The sequence below is a fragment of the Balaenoptera musculus genome, chromosome 14 (assembly GCF_009873245.2).
Source record: "Balaenoptera musculus isolate JJ_BM4_2016_0621 chromosome 14, mBalMus1.pri.v3, whole genome shotgun sequence".
In the NCBI taxonomy this organism is placed as follows: domain Eukaryota; kingdom Metazoa; phylum Chordata; class Mammalia; order Artiodactyla; family Balaenopteridae; genus Balaenoptera; species Balaenoptera musculus.
In genome coordinates, this window is record NC_045798.1 from 50292854 (window position 1) to 50308656 (window position 15803).

At 39.3% G+C, this 15803-nt stretch overlaps 1 protein-coding gene across 12 annotated transcripts in view; it reads left to right on the forward strand.

Moving 5' to 3' along the window:
* Positions 1-15803, forward strand: part of DTNA (dystrobrevin alpha) — a 280781-nt gene that overhangs the window by 139341 nt on the left and 125637 nt on the right. For all 12 annotated transcript variants that reach the window (XM_036874580.1, XM_036874578.1, XM_036874582.1 and 9 more), the window contains exon 3: positions 12194-12261. In XM_036874580.1, coding sequence (XP_036730475.1) covers positions 12195-12261 — 67 coding nt within the window. In that variant the 5' untranslated portion in view covers position 12194. The remainder of the gene's footprint in view (positions 1-12193; positions 12262-15803) is intronic.

The window sequence follows — 15803 nt, forward strand, 5'->3', positions numbered from 1 at the left end:
GATAAAAAATAAATTGGATGATTCATGGAAAATGCTAAGTTCAGAGCTACCCACACATAGTAAGCACTTAATAAGTGTTGACTATTATTGTTATTATTATCAATGAATGAATCTCAGAGTCCCTTCCTGCTACATAACCCAGGCATTCATCTTCAACAAGATGATTCAGAGGCCCTGCCTGATTCCAGACAAAAAAAGAAGGCGCCTTCCCACCGGCTATTCTTCCCCACTGAGATTCTTGGCCAGTACCAGCTTAGAGCCATGGCTCTCTCAAGAAACAGAGATTTCTTGCAGACATTCCTTAATTTCAAATAAAATTCTCTTCAACAGAAGAGACATAACTAAGAGCATTATAATTCACAGAAACAGATCCTGAAGCAAGAAATAAGGGCTGCCTCTGTTTCTTCTCTCTCCATTCTGTACTCCTGTCGTACCAGTCAAGCCTTGTCTCAGGGAAAGGACCCTGGTTTTCAGAATGCCATTGTTTGCTCCTGGGGATCTTGCAGCCATAACTTTTGGCTGTTCCTACACTCTGTTTCTTCTCCATGTGGCCTATTTAATGTTGGCCTGCACTTTCATTAACCCCATACACTTGGCTGTGCTTTTATTGGCTAGCAATCATCAAAGTCCCTACAATGTCATTGCTGTTTTCTGAGTTGTTTTATATTATATCGGCCTGAGATAGTTTCCATTGAGAGAATTTGAGTGGGGAAAGGAAAAAAATAACATGATATTCATTAATTAAATCAATTAGTTAACAATGAACCCATAGTTAGCCTCTGTTCCACTTTTTACCGACACATTAAACTAGATTGAAAAGTTGTTGAATGTGGGTTCCCTTAAGTTCTCATTTTAAATGAAAACAAAATAGTTCTTCCTGCCATCTAGAATTCTTGAGACTTACCCTTTAAAAATACTTTGTTCTGCCACAAATAAGTTTTCAGAGACATCTAGAAGAATGAGTAGGGAGGAAAGGGATTTTTTTAAATTCAGTAAACATTCCCTATGATCTGTTCATACCCTTCATGGACTGTACTTGAAACTCCGTTTTCTTCTTATGCTTTGTTATTGATTCTGAATCCACATGTACATAGTGATGGTCAGATTGACATTCTCCCACCTATCTTAGCCCTCTTCTACCATTTTCCCTCCCACCTTCCTTATCTCAAAAGAAAGTTTTTTTCATGTGGCCTCTGAAGTATATCATCCAAACCTGACCTCCCCAGAAAGCATCCAAGAGCCATGGTTATTTCCTCTTCCCAGTCAATCAAAATTGCCATCCCCTCATTGTGTTTATCTTAATACACAACCAGGCATTAAGAAGAAAGCAATTAAATTAATTAAGGTGAATTTTCTGATTCTCCCAAGGAAATTTGCATTTTAAGGCCATAAAACTAATGTTTTTCTTTCTTTTCCCCCCCAACTTTATTGAGATATAATTGACAAATAAAATTATAATATATATAAAGTATACAGCATGATGATTTTTTTTAATAAATTTATTTACTCTATTTATTTACCTTTGGCTGCACTGGGTGTTCGTTGCTGCGCATGGGCTTTCTCTAGTTGCGGTGAGCGGGGGCTACTCTTCGTTGCAGTGTGCAGGCTTCTCATTGCGGTGGCTTGTCTTGTTGCGGAGCACGGGCTCTAGGCACGCAGGCTTCAGTAGTTGTGGCACACGGGCTCAGTAGTTGTGGCGTGCAGGCTCTAGAGTGCAGGCTCAGTACTTGTGGCTCACGGGCTTAGTTGCTCCGAGGCATGTGGGATCTTCCCAGACCAGGGCTCGAACCCATGTCCCCTGCATTGGTAGGCGGCTTCTTAACCACTGTGCCACCAGGGAAGTCCCACAGCATGATGATTTCACACTGTGAAATGACTCCCACAGTCAAGTTAATTAACACATCCATCACCTCACATATTTACTTTTTTTTGATGAAAACACTTAAGATCTGCTCTCTTAATAAATTTCAAGTTTAAAACACAGTATTATTAACTACAGTCACCATGCTGTACATTAGATCCTTAGAACTTATTCATCATATAACTTTGTTTTCTTTTCCCACTGTTCCTGCCTTGGTCTTTCTTTCTCAAGCTAAGAACTGTCTGTTTTGTTGGTGGGAATCATATTCCCTAATACACATAGAAATGCAGAAAGTGATTAAAGGAACAGAGTTAAGGAAAGGAAAAGAAAGGGCAAGAAGGGAAGTCTGGATCAGAGAAAGAGGGAATCAAATGAAAACAGGAAAGATGGAGGAAAACGATGGGGGGATGAAGAGGATACAGGCATTTTATGATGCGCAAGTCTCTTTCCTTAGCAAAACTGTGGCATCGCACAGCCCATTAACTCCATCCTGCCCAGCTCCCCTTGGCATCCACTAATGTATGTCTTCAGTTATGCTTTAGTCCATTTCAGTGTGTGTATGTGTGGGCAACGTCCCACCACCATTACCCGCAGGAAAAAATGAGCCGTTCCCTTGAATCTTATTTCATACAATTCCATTTTGGTCTTTCTTAAGAAGCCCAGTGTACTCTATAGTCAGACATGTCTGGTTTTAAGTCCTAAATTGATCACCTGGGCAATTACTTAATCTCTCTGAAGCTCAGTTTCCACATCAGTAAGATGGGAAGAGTAAATACACCAACATTATGGTGTCCTTCATAATGCTTGGTACCTAGTATGCATTTTTGTAAAATAGTTAATTGTTTTATATAGTATTGTGGAAATTATTATTATTATTACTACTATTACTATTTCTTCTCCCAGAAAAAGTCTGATTTTCTCATCCTCTTGCAGAAAACAATTTACTTACCTGCCTCTCCCTTTTCCACCTCTCCAAACTCAGCACTCCCCAACCCTAAAAAAATAAAAAATGGAAAATTTAAAGCACGCATGCCTCCCTGGCTTACATCTGGATGCTCAATGCTCTGCCCTACACTTTTATTCTCACTTTCCTTTTCCCAATTCTCCTCATGGAAATCGCACTCCTAGAAGTCCAGATAACAATTAGCCCATGGTTAGTGGCAGCCCCAGTTGCGTTTTGTTTCCTCAGCACATTAGACACGGACAAGAGAGGACCTATTTCTTTCTCCTACTCTTTTTAAGATCTTCCAAAACAAAAGGTGAGTTAGAATCCTTTCAAGCACCAGGAGTCATGCTGGTAATGTCCTAAAGCACTCTGCATTTCCAGATGCGAGTTTCTGCCTGACACTTGAGTACTGACTTTGTATATCTGGCACCTTGGTTTCTACCACTTGAGGAGCTCATCACTGTCTTCTCTGCATCATCATGGCTCCACCTCGATTTCTTTCATGTTTTCCTCGCCTGAGGAGGCCACCACGAGCCTCTTGCCCTCTCCCCTGGGCAGCTGCTCTGTGGATGCATCCATTGGCCGCTCCCTTTAACTAATGGTTAGTGTTTCCTATAAAATAAAGCTACCTTTGATTCTCATTAAATTCTGGCTTTCTTCCCCTAAACCAGACCATGCAAGCAATTATAATTCCTTTATTTATATATCCAGGGACATGAGCATTTTGGTGGAGTGAGGATCCGCATCTTTTATCAAATTATTGAAAGGGGCTAAAACTTAAAATAAATTATGGACTGGATAGCATTGCATTGCTTAATCAGCTAATACCTCTTCATTGAGAAGTTAAATTAACTCAGTCACTTGAAAAAATTTTGAATTGCATCTTTAAATTTTTCCAAACTATTTTCCTTACATAAATGTGTGTGTATATATATATATATATATATATATATATATATATATATATATATACACACATTTTTACATATGCAAGTAAAATAATATATACTATATATACTATTGTATATAATATATATATAATATACAGTATAATCCCACTATAATGAGATAAGTCAGGCTTAAAAATCCAAAACTCAAAAACTTGGGGTCTGGACTTCTCTGGTAGCACAGTAGTTGAGAATCCGCCTGCCAATGCAGAGGACACGGGTTCAAGCCCTGGTCCGGGAAGATCCCACAGGCCGCCGAGCAGCTAAGCCCATGCACCACAACTACTGAGCCTACGCTCTAGAGCCCGCGAGCCACAACTACTGAGCCCACGTGCCACAATTACTGAAGCCCGCACTACTAGAGCCCGTGCTCTGCAACAAGAGAAGCCACCACAGTGAGAAGCCCACGCACCTCAACAAAGGGTAGCCCCCGCTCGCAGCAACTAGAGAAAGCCCATGCGCAGCAATGAAGACCCAATGCAGCCAAAAATAAAAATTAATTAATTAATTAATTTTTTAAAAATACATTAAAAAAAACCCTTGGGATGGTATTATTGCGAAATTAATGAAAAATTATCTTGTAATTATGGGGAGAGGGGAGTTTTCATTTTTCACTTATTTGTTTTCATTTATTAGATACGTAGGGAAAAGAAACAGACCTATGTTTATGAACAGTGATTATCCCACACTGAATGGAGAAGGTTCCAAACTATCGGAAGGCAGTCATTTCCTAACAAACGCCTGACCCCCAAAAGTTAAGAATTTGGCAAACCCAGCAGGAGAACAGGGAAGACTCTTGCTGCGGTGTTAAGGTCAGCCACGGTTCCCCCGTGACCAAGTGGGCCTATACACGTAACACTATTGCTCTTGAGAAATACAGGTGCGCACACACAGCCATTGTCCCAAAGGCACATCATACTGGATAAAACATGGTTCTCTAAAAAAACTTAGGTCCTAGTGCAGTGCTAAAGGCAGCAGTACAGACGACCCCCTCCCTGTGGTTGTTTCCCCTAGGGATCTTTGAGGTCCTTTTGATGAAGCTCTTAGGCAGGGCTCCCGAGTCCTTCAGAGACTTTCTAATAACTTTGAACCTCACGTGACAGAGTCCAAATTTTTATCATCTTCCTTCCAAAAGGCTCCCTTTTCCCATACCAAGTTGCTCCCAGCCCTGTTCTGCAATCTTTAAACCCTGACTAATAGGAGGTGATGCCAGCTCCTCTTGACCAGAAGTCCTAGCCTCGTACCAAGCCAAATGAAGTCAAACAAAACCAAATGGCCTTAAATATCTTGTACCCTCTGACCCCAGAACAGCAGGTTCCTTCCTGACTTGAAAGTACCACTGATAGTAGTTCTTTCCAGCTAAAAATGGTTTTCTCACTTTTTAATGGCATTTTCTGTTTCTTAAAGTTTGCCTCATTATGTACCCATATCAATGTATGTATCTGTTTATGTCTATTTACGTTCCCTGAAGAATTAATTATCTTCTCCCTGGGCTCAAAGTACATTTTAAAGTGGGTCTTACAAGGTAGAGAAACACATTACAAAGCAACATAAGAATTCCAGCCTAGGGATTTCCCTGGTGGTGTAGTGGTTAAGAATCCGCCTGCCAATGCAGGGGACATGGGTTCGAGCCCTGGTCCGGGAAGATCCCACATGCCGCGGAGCAACTAAGCCCGTGCGCCACAACTACTGAGCCTGCGCTCTAGAGCCCACGAGCCACAACTACTGAGCCCACGCACCACAACTACTGAAGCCCGTGTGCCTAGAGCCCTTGCTCTGCAACAAGAGAAGCCACCACAATGAGAAGCCTGCGCACCACAGCGAAGAGTAGCCCCCGCTCACCGCAACTAGAGAAAGCCCGTGTGCAGCAACGAAGACCCAATGCAGCCAAAAATAAATAAATAAATAAATAAATTTATAAAAAATAAATTAAAAAAAAAAAAAAGAATTCCAGCCTAATGTTGTGCAAATACGTTCAATGATCAAACTCAACTGGCATCATATTTCTAGTTCAAATCTGGGTAGGTATCAGGAGCGCCTATGGTTCATTTTTAAAGCGCAAATGCTCCACCTCAGCCCCAGATTCGGTAGATCCGGGTAGTATTTGTATTTTTTTGTAAAGTCTCCAGGTTGGTGTGATGGGCAGCCACAGCTGAGAATCACTATGGTGGACACTTCTGAGGAAAGATCAAATCCCTGATAATAAGTCCAGCTGGTCGTGACACTAAAATAGTGAGCTCATGCCCCTCATCCCCCAAAAACAAAACTCAAGTTCCAAAAGCAGAAGACGATGTTCAAAGAAAAAGGCAAAGCCAGAAACCCATTATAGCCATTTATTTTAGTGACAGCATTTTCCTACTTTCAGGAGCTCATCTAGATAAAAGACTAAGAGATAAAAGCAAACGCAATTATATTTTGCCTCAGGAAAGAGCTCTGAATACTTCTTTATTATATTGCCAGAGATTAGGACAAGAATGTAAATCTGCGAAAGTCCTACTAGAGGCTTCTTTCATTAACAGAAATGGAAACAGGCATTTATACGCCACCAATAAATCAATTAAAGGAGGAAAGGAGCTTGAAATGGCCTTCATTGCACTTATTAACCTTGGGAATTACATCAGTTGGTGATGGCTAGACCCTGCATCTTCCTGTCATTCACCTGGAGCAAATGGAAGGAGATAAAGCCTGGGAAGAGTCTCATCACACTAACCATGAAATCTGCAAGTCTTGTGTTTGCTAAAGTGAAGCAGAAGCAAAGCAGAGCCAGACTTTTCTAAAAACATTGTCGGCTTTTGTGGATTTAAAATGTGAGAGTGTGAATCAGTGTGTGAGTTGGTGTGTTTATATGTGTCTGGGTTTACATAAATCCTGATGCGGGGAATTATTTTAATCTCTATGATAATTGCCAGTACGACGATGTTTTAAAATGGGAGGATTCTATTAAGAAGTAGCATTCAAAGGAATTTCTCAGTGACATTTGAGAGTGATGTGGACCCTTCCTTTCTAGGCTCCTTTCGGACTGTTAATCACCAACTTCTGTCAACTTCTTTTCAGTTTATCAGTTTCAGAAAATCTTCATTTGTGTTGAACAGTGGCAGCTGGAATAAGATTACTGGCAATTAGAATCCAAACTAGCCAAGGAATTTCAAAATTAAAGGCAAAAAAAAAAAATGGATTCAATTTCCTGCCCTGCCAGATAATACTTTGTTTTTGGGGCAACCACTTCACCTGCCTAGTCTCAAGTTCTTCAGCTAGAATTTGAGAGTAATAATATCTCTTCAACTTCCTCACCAGGTTATAGGGAAAAGCATTTTATAATCTTCAGAAAGTTATACAAATGGAAGGCACCATTAGTTTAAGCTTCTACCTTTAAAATGTCTTATATGTCATGTGTAATAGAAATGTCTGTTTATTACTAATGATGTTGGATTAAAGACGTGTCGTGAAGGATGTGATATTTCAGTGTGAACTTCTCACTATGCCAAAATAAAATGCACTTTTCTTCCAACACTCTGTGCCTCACATTTGGATTTTATTCTTTATTTCTTGCTGGTTCCCACACTGTTTTACTCTGTTATTTCATCCCTCCCCCCCTATATAGGGGCTAAGAGGTGGAGCCCTCCCTATCCAGCTTTTAGCCTCTTTTAATGACTGTGCTGGAAGCAGGGTGACTTGGTGACCTCACCTCCTACAAACTCACTGTGCCATGAGTTCAGCAGAATGTTTTCTAATATATGTGAAGTGCTGCGGGCAAGCGAAAGCTGAGGTCCTCTCCTCTGCTGTTCTCCACATGACCTGCCAATCACCAAGTCCTATCAGATGTGTCCTAAATCTCTCTCAAGTCAGTCCTTTAGCATAAGACATATTAGTTTCACTTCTGAATCATGGAAGTGTCCAGCTAACTGGACTCTTCCATTACTCATGGGTTTCTCTCCCCTACCCTCCTGCCTACCCAAATCTTTTCTCCACTCGACATGCTGGAGCAATCTTGCCAAAACCTAAATCTGTGTACATCAATTCCCTGCTAAAACCTTGGATGGTACCCAGCCTCCCGTAGGAAAGTCCTATACTGTCTAGGCTTGACAAATAAGGCTTTCTAGATCAGATGCCTGTTCGCCTCTCACTTGCACTCAGCAATACTGAACTATTCCCAGTTGCCAAATGCACCATATACCCTTTCTCAAGCTCCATGCTTTTTTTTTTAGTGATTCTTTCTAACTATAATTGCCCTCTCTCCACCCTTTTCTATCTGGAACATTCCTATTCATCCTTTAAAACTCTGCTCCAGAGTCACCCTTTCTTTGATGTCTCTTTCGAATCTTCCCATACATAAACTACTATATCTAGCAGTATATACTTTCATTATAGTACTTATTACACCAAATTATATTTATTTGTTAGAAAAATTTGTTTCCCCTTCTGGACTGTGAGCTTCTTCAGGGCAAGGATCAGGTCTTACTCATCTTTGGATCTCAAGAAGCTAACAGTGGTCTGACCAATTATAGCTACATTATAAATATTTCTTAAGTGAATGAAAGGATGGATTCTCATAAGTGAAAACAATACACACCCTGTGTATCCTGTGGGACTGAGTGCTAGTAAAAGAAACATCTGACGGGGCTCATCCCTTATTTATCATTGTTAGTTCTTGTTATACTTTTGACATTTCTGCAATCTTCTGGTAAAACTCTAAGGTAAGCATCTCATCTACATGAAGGAGCAACAGACACTGACCAAATCAGGCCTGTTGGTGAGCCATGCACCTTGTGATATTAGTATTGTCATAGATGGGTTATTTTCCCCTTCATCTCCTCCATATGACTCTGGGCAGCTGTCCTTATACTGAAATTCATGAAAAGTCAAGCTTCTTGACAATTTCAGAAGCAAAAAGCTCTGAAAAGCTCTTCCTCCTTCCTCTACTGAAATTTTTGCTCTTCTTTCTTTCTAAAACGATGAGAATATAGTCAGGCATTGTGTATCCCAAGACCCACTGATCAGAGTTAAATTGGAAACTAAGGAGCCCACAGTGGTGCTTTTTGCCTATTTGATTCATGAGCTCACTGTGTCCACGAGTCCCTCTGTGGAATCAGTGTAAGCTGGAAACTGGCATGCCTCGATTTTTACTATTATGACTGCAATCAATGGGGAATAAATGAATATTCTCCATTTTATCCAACTGCGCCGCTTCCCAGAAAACTCTGGGGGGAAAATGAGAGGTGTGCTATTTTTGCTTTTATATTCATAATTATTTTCCAGGCTTTCCATTATTTTACACCACTGAGTTTTTCTTTCTTTTCCTCATAAGGTACACATTTTACTTAGAAGTGAGAATTAATACCTATTGTGTAACTAATGATTATTCTTTTATGAGTTAATTAACCAAAATTGATGAATAGACCAAAAGGTGACATCAGTGTAGTTTGCATGTATTTCAACCTCTGTTTCATAAGACAAGATTTTACTGTAAAATGCATGGTTCAAGATTATTTTAAAAATATAAATTGGTTTCTCTTATTTCAAATAATTAATCTCTGAAACTAATACAATTGGAATTTCACTCTTCTATGAGTCAGTTTTTGAAAATATAATTGAAAGTCCATTTTGGAGAAAGAAAACTTATTTTTCTTTTCTCTCTCTTTCCTCTTTTTTTTCTGTTTTATTCTTTTGTTCAATAAATAGTAACTGGACATAGTATCTGTTGACTGGATTTGGCTAGACACTGTGAAGAATTTAAAATTTTCAGTTACTGCCCCTAAAAACCTTACAGAGACACACAAAAAGTTAACTAAAAGAAGAAATGTCACAGACAGTACCAAGTGAGTAGTAAGGGCAGTAACTCTGCAAGTTCACAAGCCAGTCTTTACCTCCCTGACATTTTCTTTTTTTTTTTTTTAACATCTTTATTGGAGTATAATTGCTTTACAATGGTGTGTTAGTTTTTGCTTTATAACAAAGTGAGTCAGTTATACATATACATATGTTCCCATTTCTCTTCCCTCTTGCCTCTCCCTCCCTCCCACCCTCCCCATCCCACGCCTCTAGGTGGTCACAAAGCACCGAGCTGATCTCCCTGTGCTATGCGGCTGCTTCCCACTAGCTATCTATTTTACATTTGGTAGTGTATATATGTCCATACCACTCTCTCACTTCGTCCCAGTTTACCCTTCCCCCTCCCCTGCTCCCTGACATTTTCAAACAGAGCTTTCCAGCCTGCCATCCTTTGTGATTTATTTTTAATGGTTCTTCTCATCTCAATCCAACATATAGACAGATGCAGGAACATATCCTGGTTCTATCCCCTATGTCTATACTGCTTCAGCTCTACTTCTGAGCTCTTGAAATAAAAATTGGAAGCTCTCCCCAGACTAGTCTGTGAATATCAGATTATTATCTGCCCACTTCCTCTGGAGGAAAGGAGATGGGTTACGTGATTCAGGAAGCGCGTGTTTTTCTCCTGATCTCTATATATCAACCATACCTGCACATTTAAAATCTCATAAAAAGAAAGTATTGGACTGTGTTCAGCACTGCATCGTTACCAACTTGAGGAAGCTTCATTAACAACTCTGTGCTTTTCCAGTTATTATTGAAGCCTGACCTTGGTTATATTATCACCCATTGTGAACGGATACACACTCTTAACTCTGTAAACTAAGGCTGTTCCATGCCCTTCTTTCCTTTCCTAGCAATAGGCAAATAATCCTTAACTCATAGAAGCAACTGGAGAGGCTGTTTGACCAGTTTGTCTGACATCACATTTTGTTTCTCCACCAATTTTCTTCTTTTAGTCCCCAGTGAGTCACCATCTTTTGAGCAGTCTTCTGCAAGCACAGCGGGCCCTCCATATCTGTGGGGTCCACACTGAGGACTCAACCAACTCCCCATCAAAGGCAGAGCCAGAGGACCAACCGTACAACACTGTTTTATATAAGGGACTTGAGCATGTGAGGATTTTGGTATTGGGGAAGCAGGGGAGAGGCTGGAACCAATCCCCTGTGGATACCAAGGGAGGATTGTAGTTCCCTTAAATTTACCCCCAGGTAGTCAACCTCTCTCGCATTCACATATCTTTCTTTACACTTCTACAACTATAGTTGCCTCATTGTGTTTTCATTGCTTTTATGCTTCTGTATCTCACTACTAGAGTGTAAGCACCTTGAGGGCAGGAACTGTGACTTCATCACTGTTGTATACCCAGAGCTTAGTTTGGTTCCTGGAGTATAGAAGGCACTCAATAAACATTTGTTAAGTGAATGCTCAGCATTGAGAAAGAGGCATAACAGACTATGGAGATTCAGAGGAGAGTAACCAAACCATCATAGAGAGTGCAGGAAAATTTCAGAGGAAGATACAGCTAAACTGAGACCTGAAGGATAACTGCAACTTATCCATTCATAGGCTGAGGGCAATCCAGACAAAAATAATAACAGTAACATGAGCAAAATTCATATTTGAAAATGAACAGGGTCCATTGAAAGCCAAAAAGATCAGCTGTGCCTTCTGTTTACCATGCCTGAATCCAAACATATATATATGTATATAAGTGTATGTATATATGTGTGTGTGAGAGAGAAAACCTTAGTTTTTAAAAGCTTAATTTGCTATAACAAAAAATCAACTCCATCAACCTATAAAACACATATACTTAGCCCCAAACCCTCTATCGGGCTAAACAACATTTCCATTAACTTTCTCATTATTTTCTTTTTCCTTAAGTCAAATTTTAATTTTTTAATTTTTTAAAAAATTCTCCATTTTAACTGTTGGTGTTTTCATAGTATTTTTTAAGTAGTTCTGTTGCAGACGATAGTATGGTTAAGTAGAGAGAGGTGAACCTAACCACTTTGCCTGAAATTATTATGTATAGAAAAACAGTTGCAGGTTCCAAACACTTAAATTAGAAATGAACATTTAGGAAATGACCTGCTTCTAAATTGAGATTTTGGGTGCACACAGGACAAGCTGTAACAGAATGTAGTGGAAAGCAGACTGGTCTTGGAGTCCACACATCTACGCCATTTCCTTTACTATGTCCATGAGACTCTCGATCTCATCATTTCTTGAATGGGATCTGTAATATCTGCTCTATATTATTCGTAGGTATTCCCAAAATTGAAAGAGGAACTCTATGTGAAATGCATCACCTAACAGATGGTAGAGGGTTGTATTCCATTATAGCACAAGGTGATCTGCTATTGTAGTTATTTGTACATTAGAAAATAAAAATTTTACACCCCTTCCACAACTACAACATTATATATGGAAAATATGTACAACCATTTAAGTTAGTCAAAGTAAAGCTATTCTTTTTACAGACACAGTTTTAAGTAGTTGGTGTCTACGTCTGTGGCATGACCACAGCAAGTGTGTTTACGTAGAAATGGCTGTTTGCCTTATTAACATGAGGCTAATACACATTGTAACTATTTTGTCTCATAGAATGATTGAAGATAGTGGGAAAAGAGGAAATACCATGGCAGAAAGAAGACAGCTGTTTGCAGAGATGAGTAAGTATGGAACTTTGAAGGAACACCCTTGAATACTCATGGAAGGCTGGAAACAACCACTTAATCCTTATGACATTTGTACTTTTCCCTAAAATTCTGAAGTCTTTACATAAAATGTATGTTTAGGCATTTTTGCCTCCTCTTGGGTAAGAATTAAATTAGACAGTGAATCATCATAATTTGTTACTAGGACTGTATATCTTATATGAAAGAAAAGGGTTCGTGGACCTGAATGTATATATACATACACGGATGCTTAATAAACACTATTTAGTGTTGGCATTAATACAATCCACTAAACTTCAAAGTCTGTGTTCATTTCCCTGTACTACCACAGGGTCTGGCACATTGCGGCAACAGATAAAAATTTTGAAATGAATCATTGAATGTCTTACCCACAAAACGATATCATATGTTCATATGGGAAAGAGGAGTCAGGCGTGATTACCAGATCAAGCTATAAGCTGTCATTTGAACTTCATGCAACGGGGGACAAGCTGTCCTACAAACTAGTTTCTAAAAAGTGAAAAGGAAAACAAAGGTTTAAAAGAGCTTGGAGGTGACCTGCTATGCAAGGAAAACCAAACCAAGACTATATTTACTGACTCCAATGGAGAACTCATTAAATAAAGATTGTTGGTTTATGTAAATGCAAGGTTGCTGTGTAAGTAATTGGGTGGTAGTATCTCCTTCTAGACCATTTTTCCTATTCATAAGGAAGAAGAACTTGACATTGTGGGGGAAAGCACACATCTCAAATTAAATGTTATAAAGAAAAAAGTACGATTCTCTTATGGACTTTTTATCTCTCCTTCCCTGCAGAAGGAATGAGGATGAGCAGAAGTGAGTCATAAGCCTTTTACTCCAGGAAGGCAAGAGAAAAAATTAGGCTTCTACTGAAGACTGGAACTGATTGGCAAGAATGAGGGTCAGAGCAGATAAAGGAAAGCCCCAGATAATAAGATTCAGATTTTCCTTTATCATTTCCCAATAATCTGGAGGCACCAAGACAGCATTAGAACTAACAAAGAGGAAAGAAAATTAAAATTGATGTGGAGAATCTCAATCATGCTCCTTGCTTTTTCCACTTTTAGAAACGTGTCTAAAGTGCCTGTGACAGTTTCAGCCATGACCTTCCAATTTCCATGTCTGGTACTGTAGCTTCACTTCTGGCCTGACCAGTCATCTGGAACTCTGACCTTTGTTGATACAAATCTAACAGAGGAAGGAACCTAGTTACTGCCTGGCCATCTAAACAAAATCCAAAGCAGCACAGGTATCCTCTCGTATCATAGACTCTTAGACTGAAAAGGCAAGAGCTATGTATATCATGGGCCAGTGTTTTGTCAGAAAAAGAAAAAAACTAGTAATTTTTAACATAGAAAAGCAATGAAGTCTTAGAGGAAATCTTTAAATTTATCATTGTTACATTAAAGACCGTATTAGCCAACAGACTGTAAGAATTTTAAAAGTGTGCTTATGTCATGATTCTATAAAATTTATCTGAATTTAAGTACATAATCCCAGCTCCTTCTACACCTGGTGCAGTGCCTGACACAGACAAACACATATGTCACAAATGTCTTTTGAATTAAAGTTGTCCAACTCAAAGAAAGATCAACATGAGTTTTATAGCCATAGAAACAGAAAAGCTCTAAATTTTTCAAATGAGAGAGACTTAGGAAAATTGTGCATTCATTTCCCAAATTGTAACTTAACCTTTTCATAGAAGCTTCTCAGGGAGGTCATACAGTTTATTAAATCATTTTGAGTTCTCCTGATTAGTGATCAAAATAGTTAAGCAAGCCACACAGATATGTATCTTTCTTCCTTTCTTCCTCTCTTCAAAAGCAAGTAAACACATCTGACCTTAACAATTCATTAGTGAGCATCGTGTTCAGATTAACACTAAATAGGACACACGTCCACAGTAAGTGGGATTCTGCCAGATAAAGCAGTTGGCTGATTTCAACAGGAGAAATTGATTTTGATAGACTGTCAGACAAAAGAGAAATGTAATCTCATTGAGAATGTGTTAAATATTTGAAAAATATATGGGTTACCCCAGCTCTATCAGCAGGACACCAAAGAAACACAAGGAAACTATTATCAGAGAAGACTGACATTGAAACTTAGAAAGTAACTCCTTCCAGGAATCTATGATGTCTAGACAGGGAGCTGAAAAAGAAGGAAGAACTTGTAAATCTGGTCAGCTAAGTATTACCTAGAAGTAGTTCTTTTTAAACATGAAAGGAAAGTGCCAAAGAGCTTCTTGGTTTTGGAAATTGCAAATGTCACAGGAAAAAAAAAGGAGTTAAGAAGGCAGGGAAGACTTTTTTCAATACTATTGTGAGAGGGGAGAGAGACGGAACTCAGCTCTGCCGGAACCAAAGACAGGAGGGTTTCTAAGCACTGGGGTGAGCTAGAGCAGAAGCACTGGAGGATACCAGAGGGGAAGTTGGTCAACTGTGTTTACTCATTGTCACAATGAAGAAGTTAGGCTCCTACCCTCCCACAGACACTAGGAGATCTCCTTCAATGATTTCATTTCCAAGGAATGGCTCCCAGTCCTTGAGAAAGATATTCCTGGGTTGTAAAACTGGCAAAAGTCTGGGAGGTTTACATCTTTAAAGGGACAGAAAAAGAATTTACAAAGGAAAGTTTTGTAGAAAAGTAAGTGCTCCAAGAAAACAGAGATCAAAGACCTAGAGTCAGGAAGAAACCTGTCTAAAGTTTAGTCAAGCTGAGGGGAACCTTACAAAAGCAAAGAGCAGAGAACACAGAAAACAGGATAATAATTTTTTTTTAATTTAATTTAATTTTTTTTTATACTGCAGGTTCTTATTAGTCATCCATTTTATACACATCAGTGTATACATGTCAATCCCAATCTCCTAATTCAGCACACCACCACCCTACCCCCGCCGCTTTCCCCCCTTGGTGTCCATACGTTTTTTCTCTATTTCTGTGTCTCAATTTCTGCTCTGCCAACCAGTTCATCTGTACCATTTTCTAGGTTCCACATATATGCGTTAATATACGATATTTGTTTTTCTCTTTCTGACTTACTTCACTCTGTATGACAGTCTCTAGATGCATCCACTTCTCTACAAATAACCCAATTTCATTCCATTGTATATATGTACTACACCTTCTTTATCCATTTGTCTGCCGATGGGCATTTAGGTTGCTTCCATGACCTGGCTGTTGTAAATAGTGCTGCAATGAACATTGGGGTGCATATGTCTTTTTGAATTATGGTTTTCTCTGGGTATATGCCCAGTAGTGGGATTGCTGGGTCATATGGTAATTCTATTTTTAGTTCTTTAAAGAACCTCCATACTGTTCTCCATAGTGGCTGTATCAATTTACATTCCCACCAACAGTGCAAGAGGGTTCCCTTTTCTCCACACCCTCTCCAGCATTTGTTGTTTGTAGATTTTCTGAGGATGCCCATTCTAACTGGTGTGAGGTGATACCTCATTGTAGTTTTGATTTGCATTTCCCTAATAAATAATGATGTTGAGCAGCTTTTCATGTGC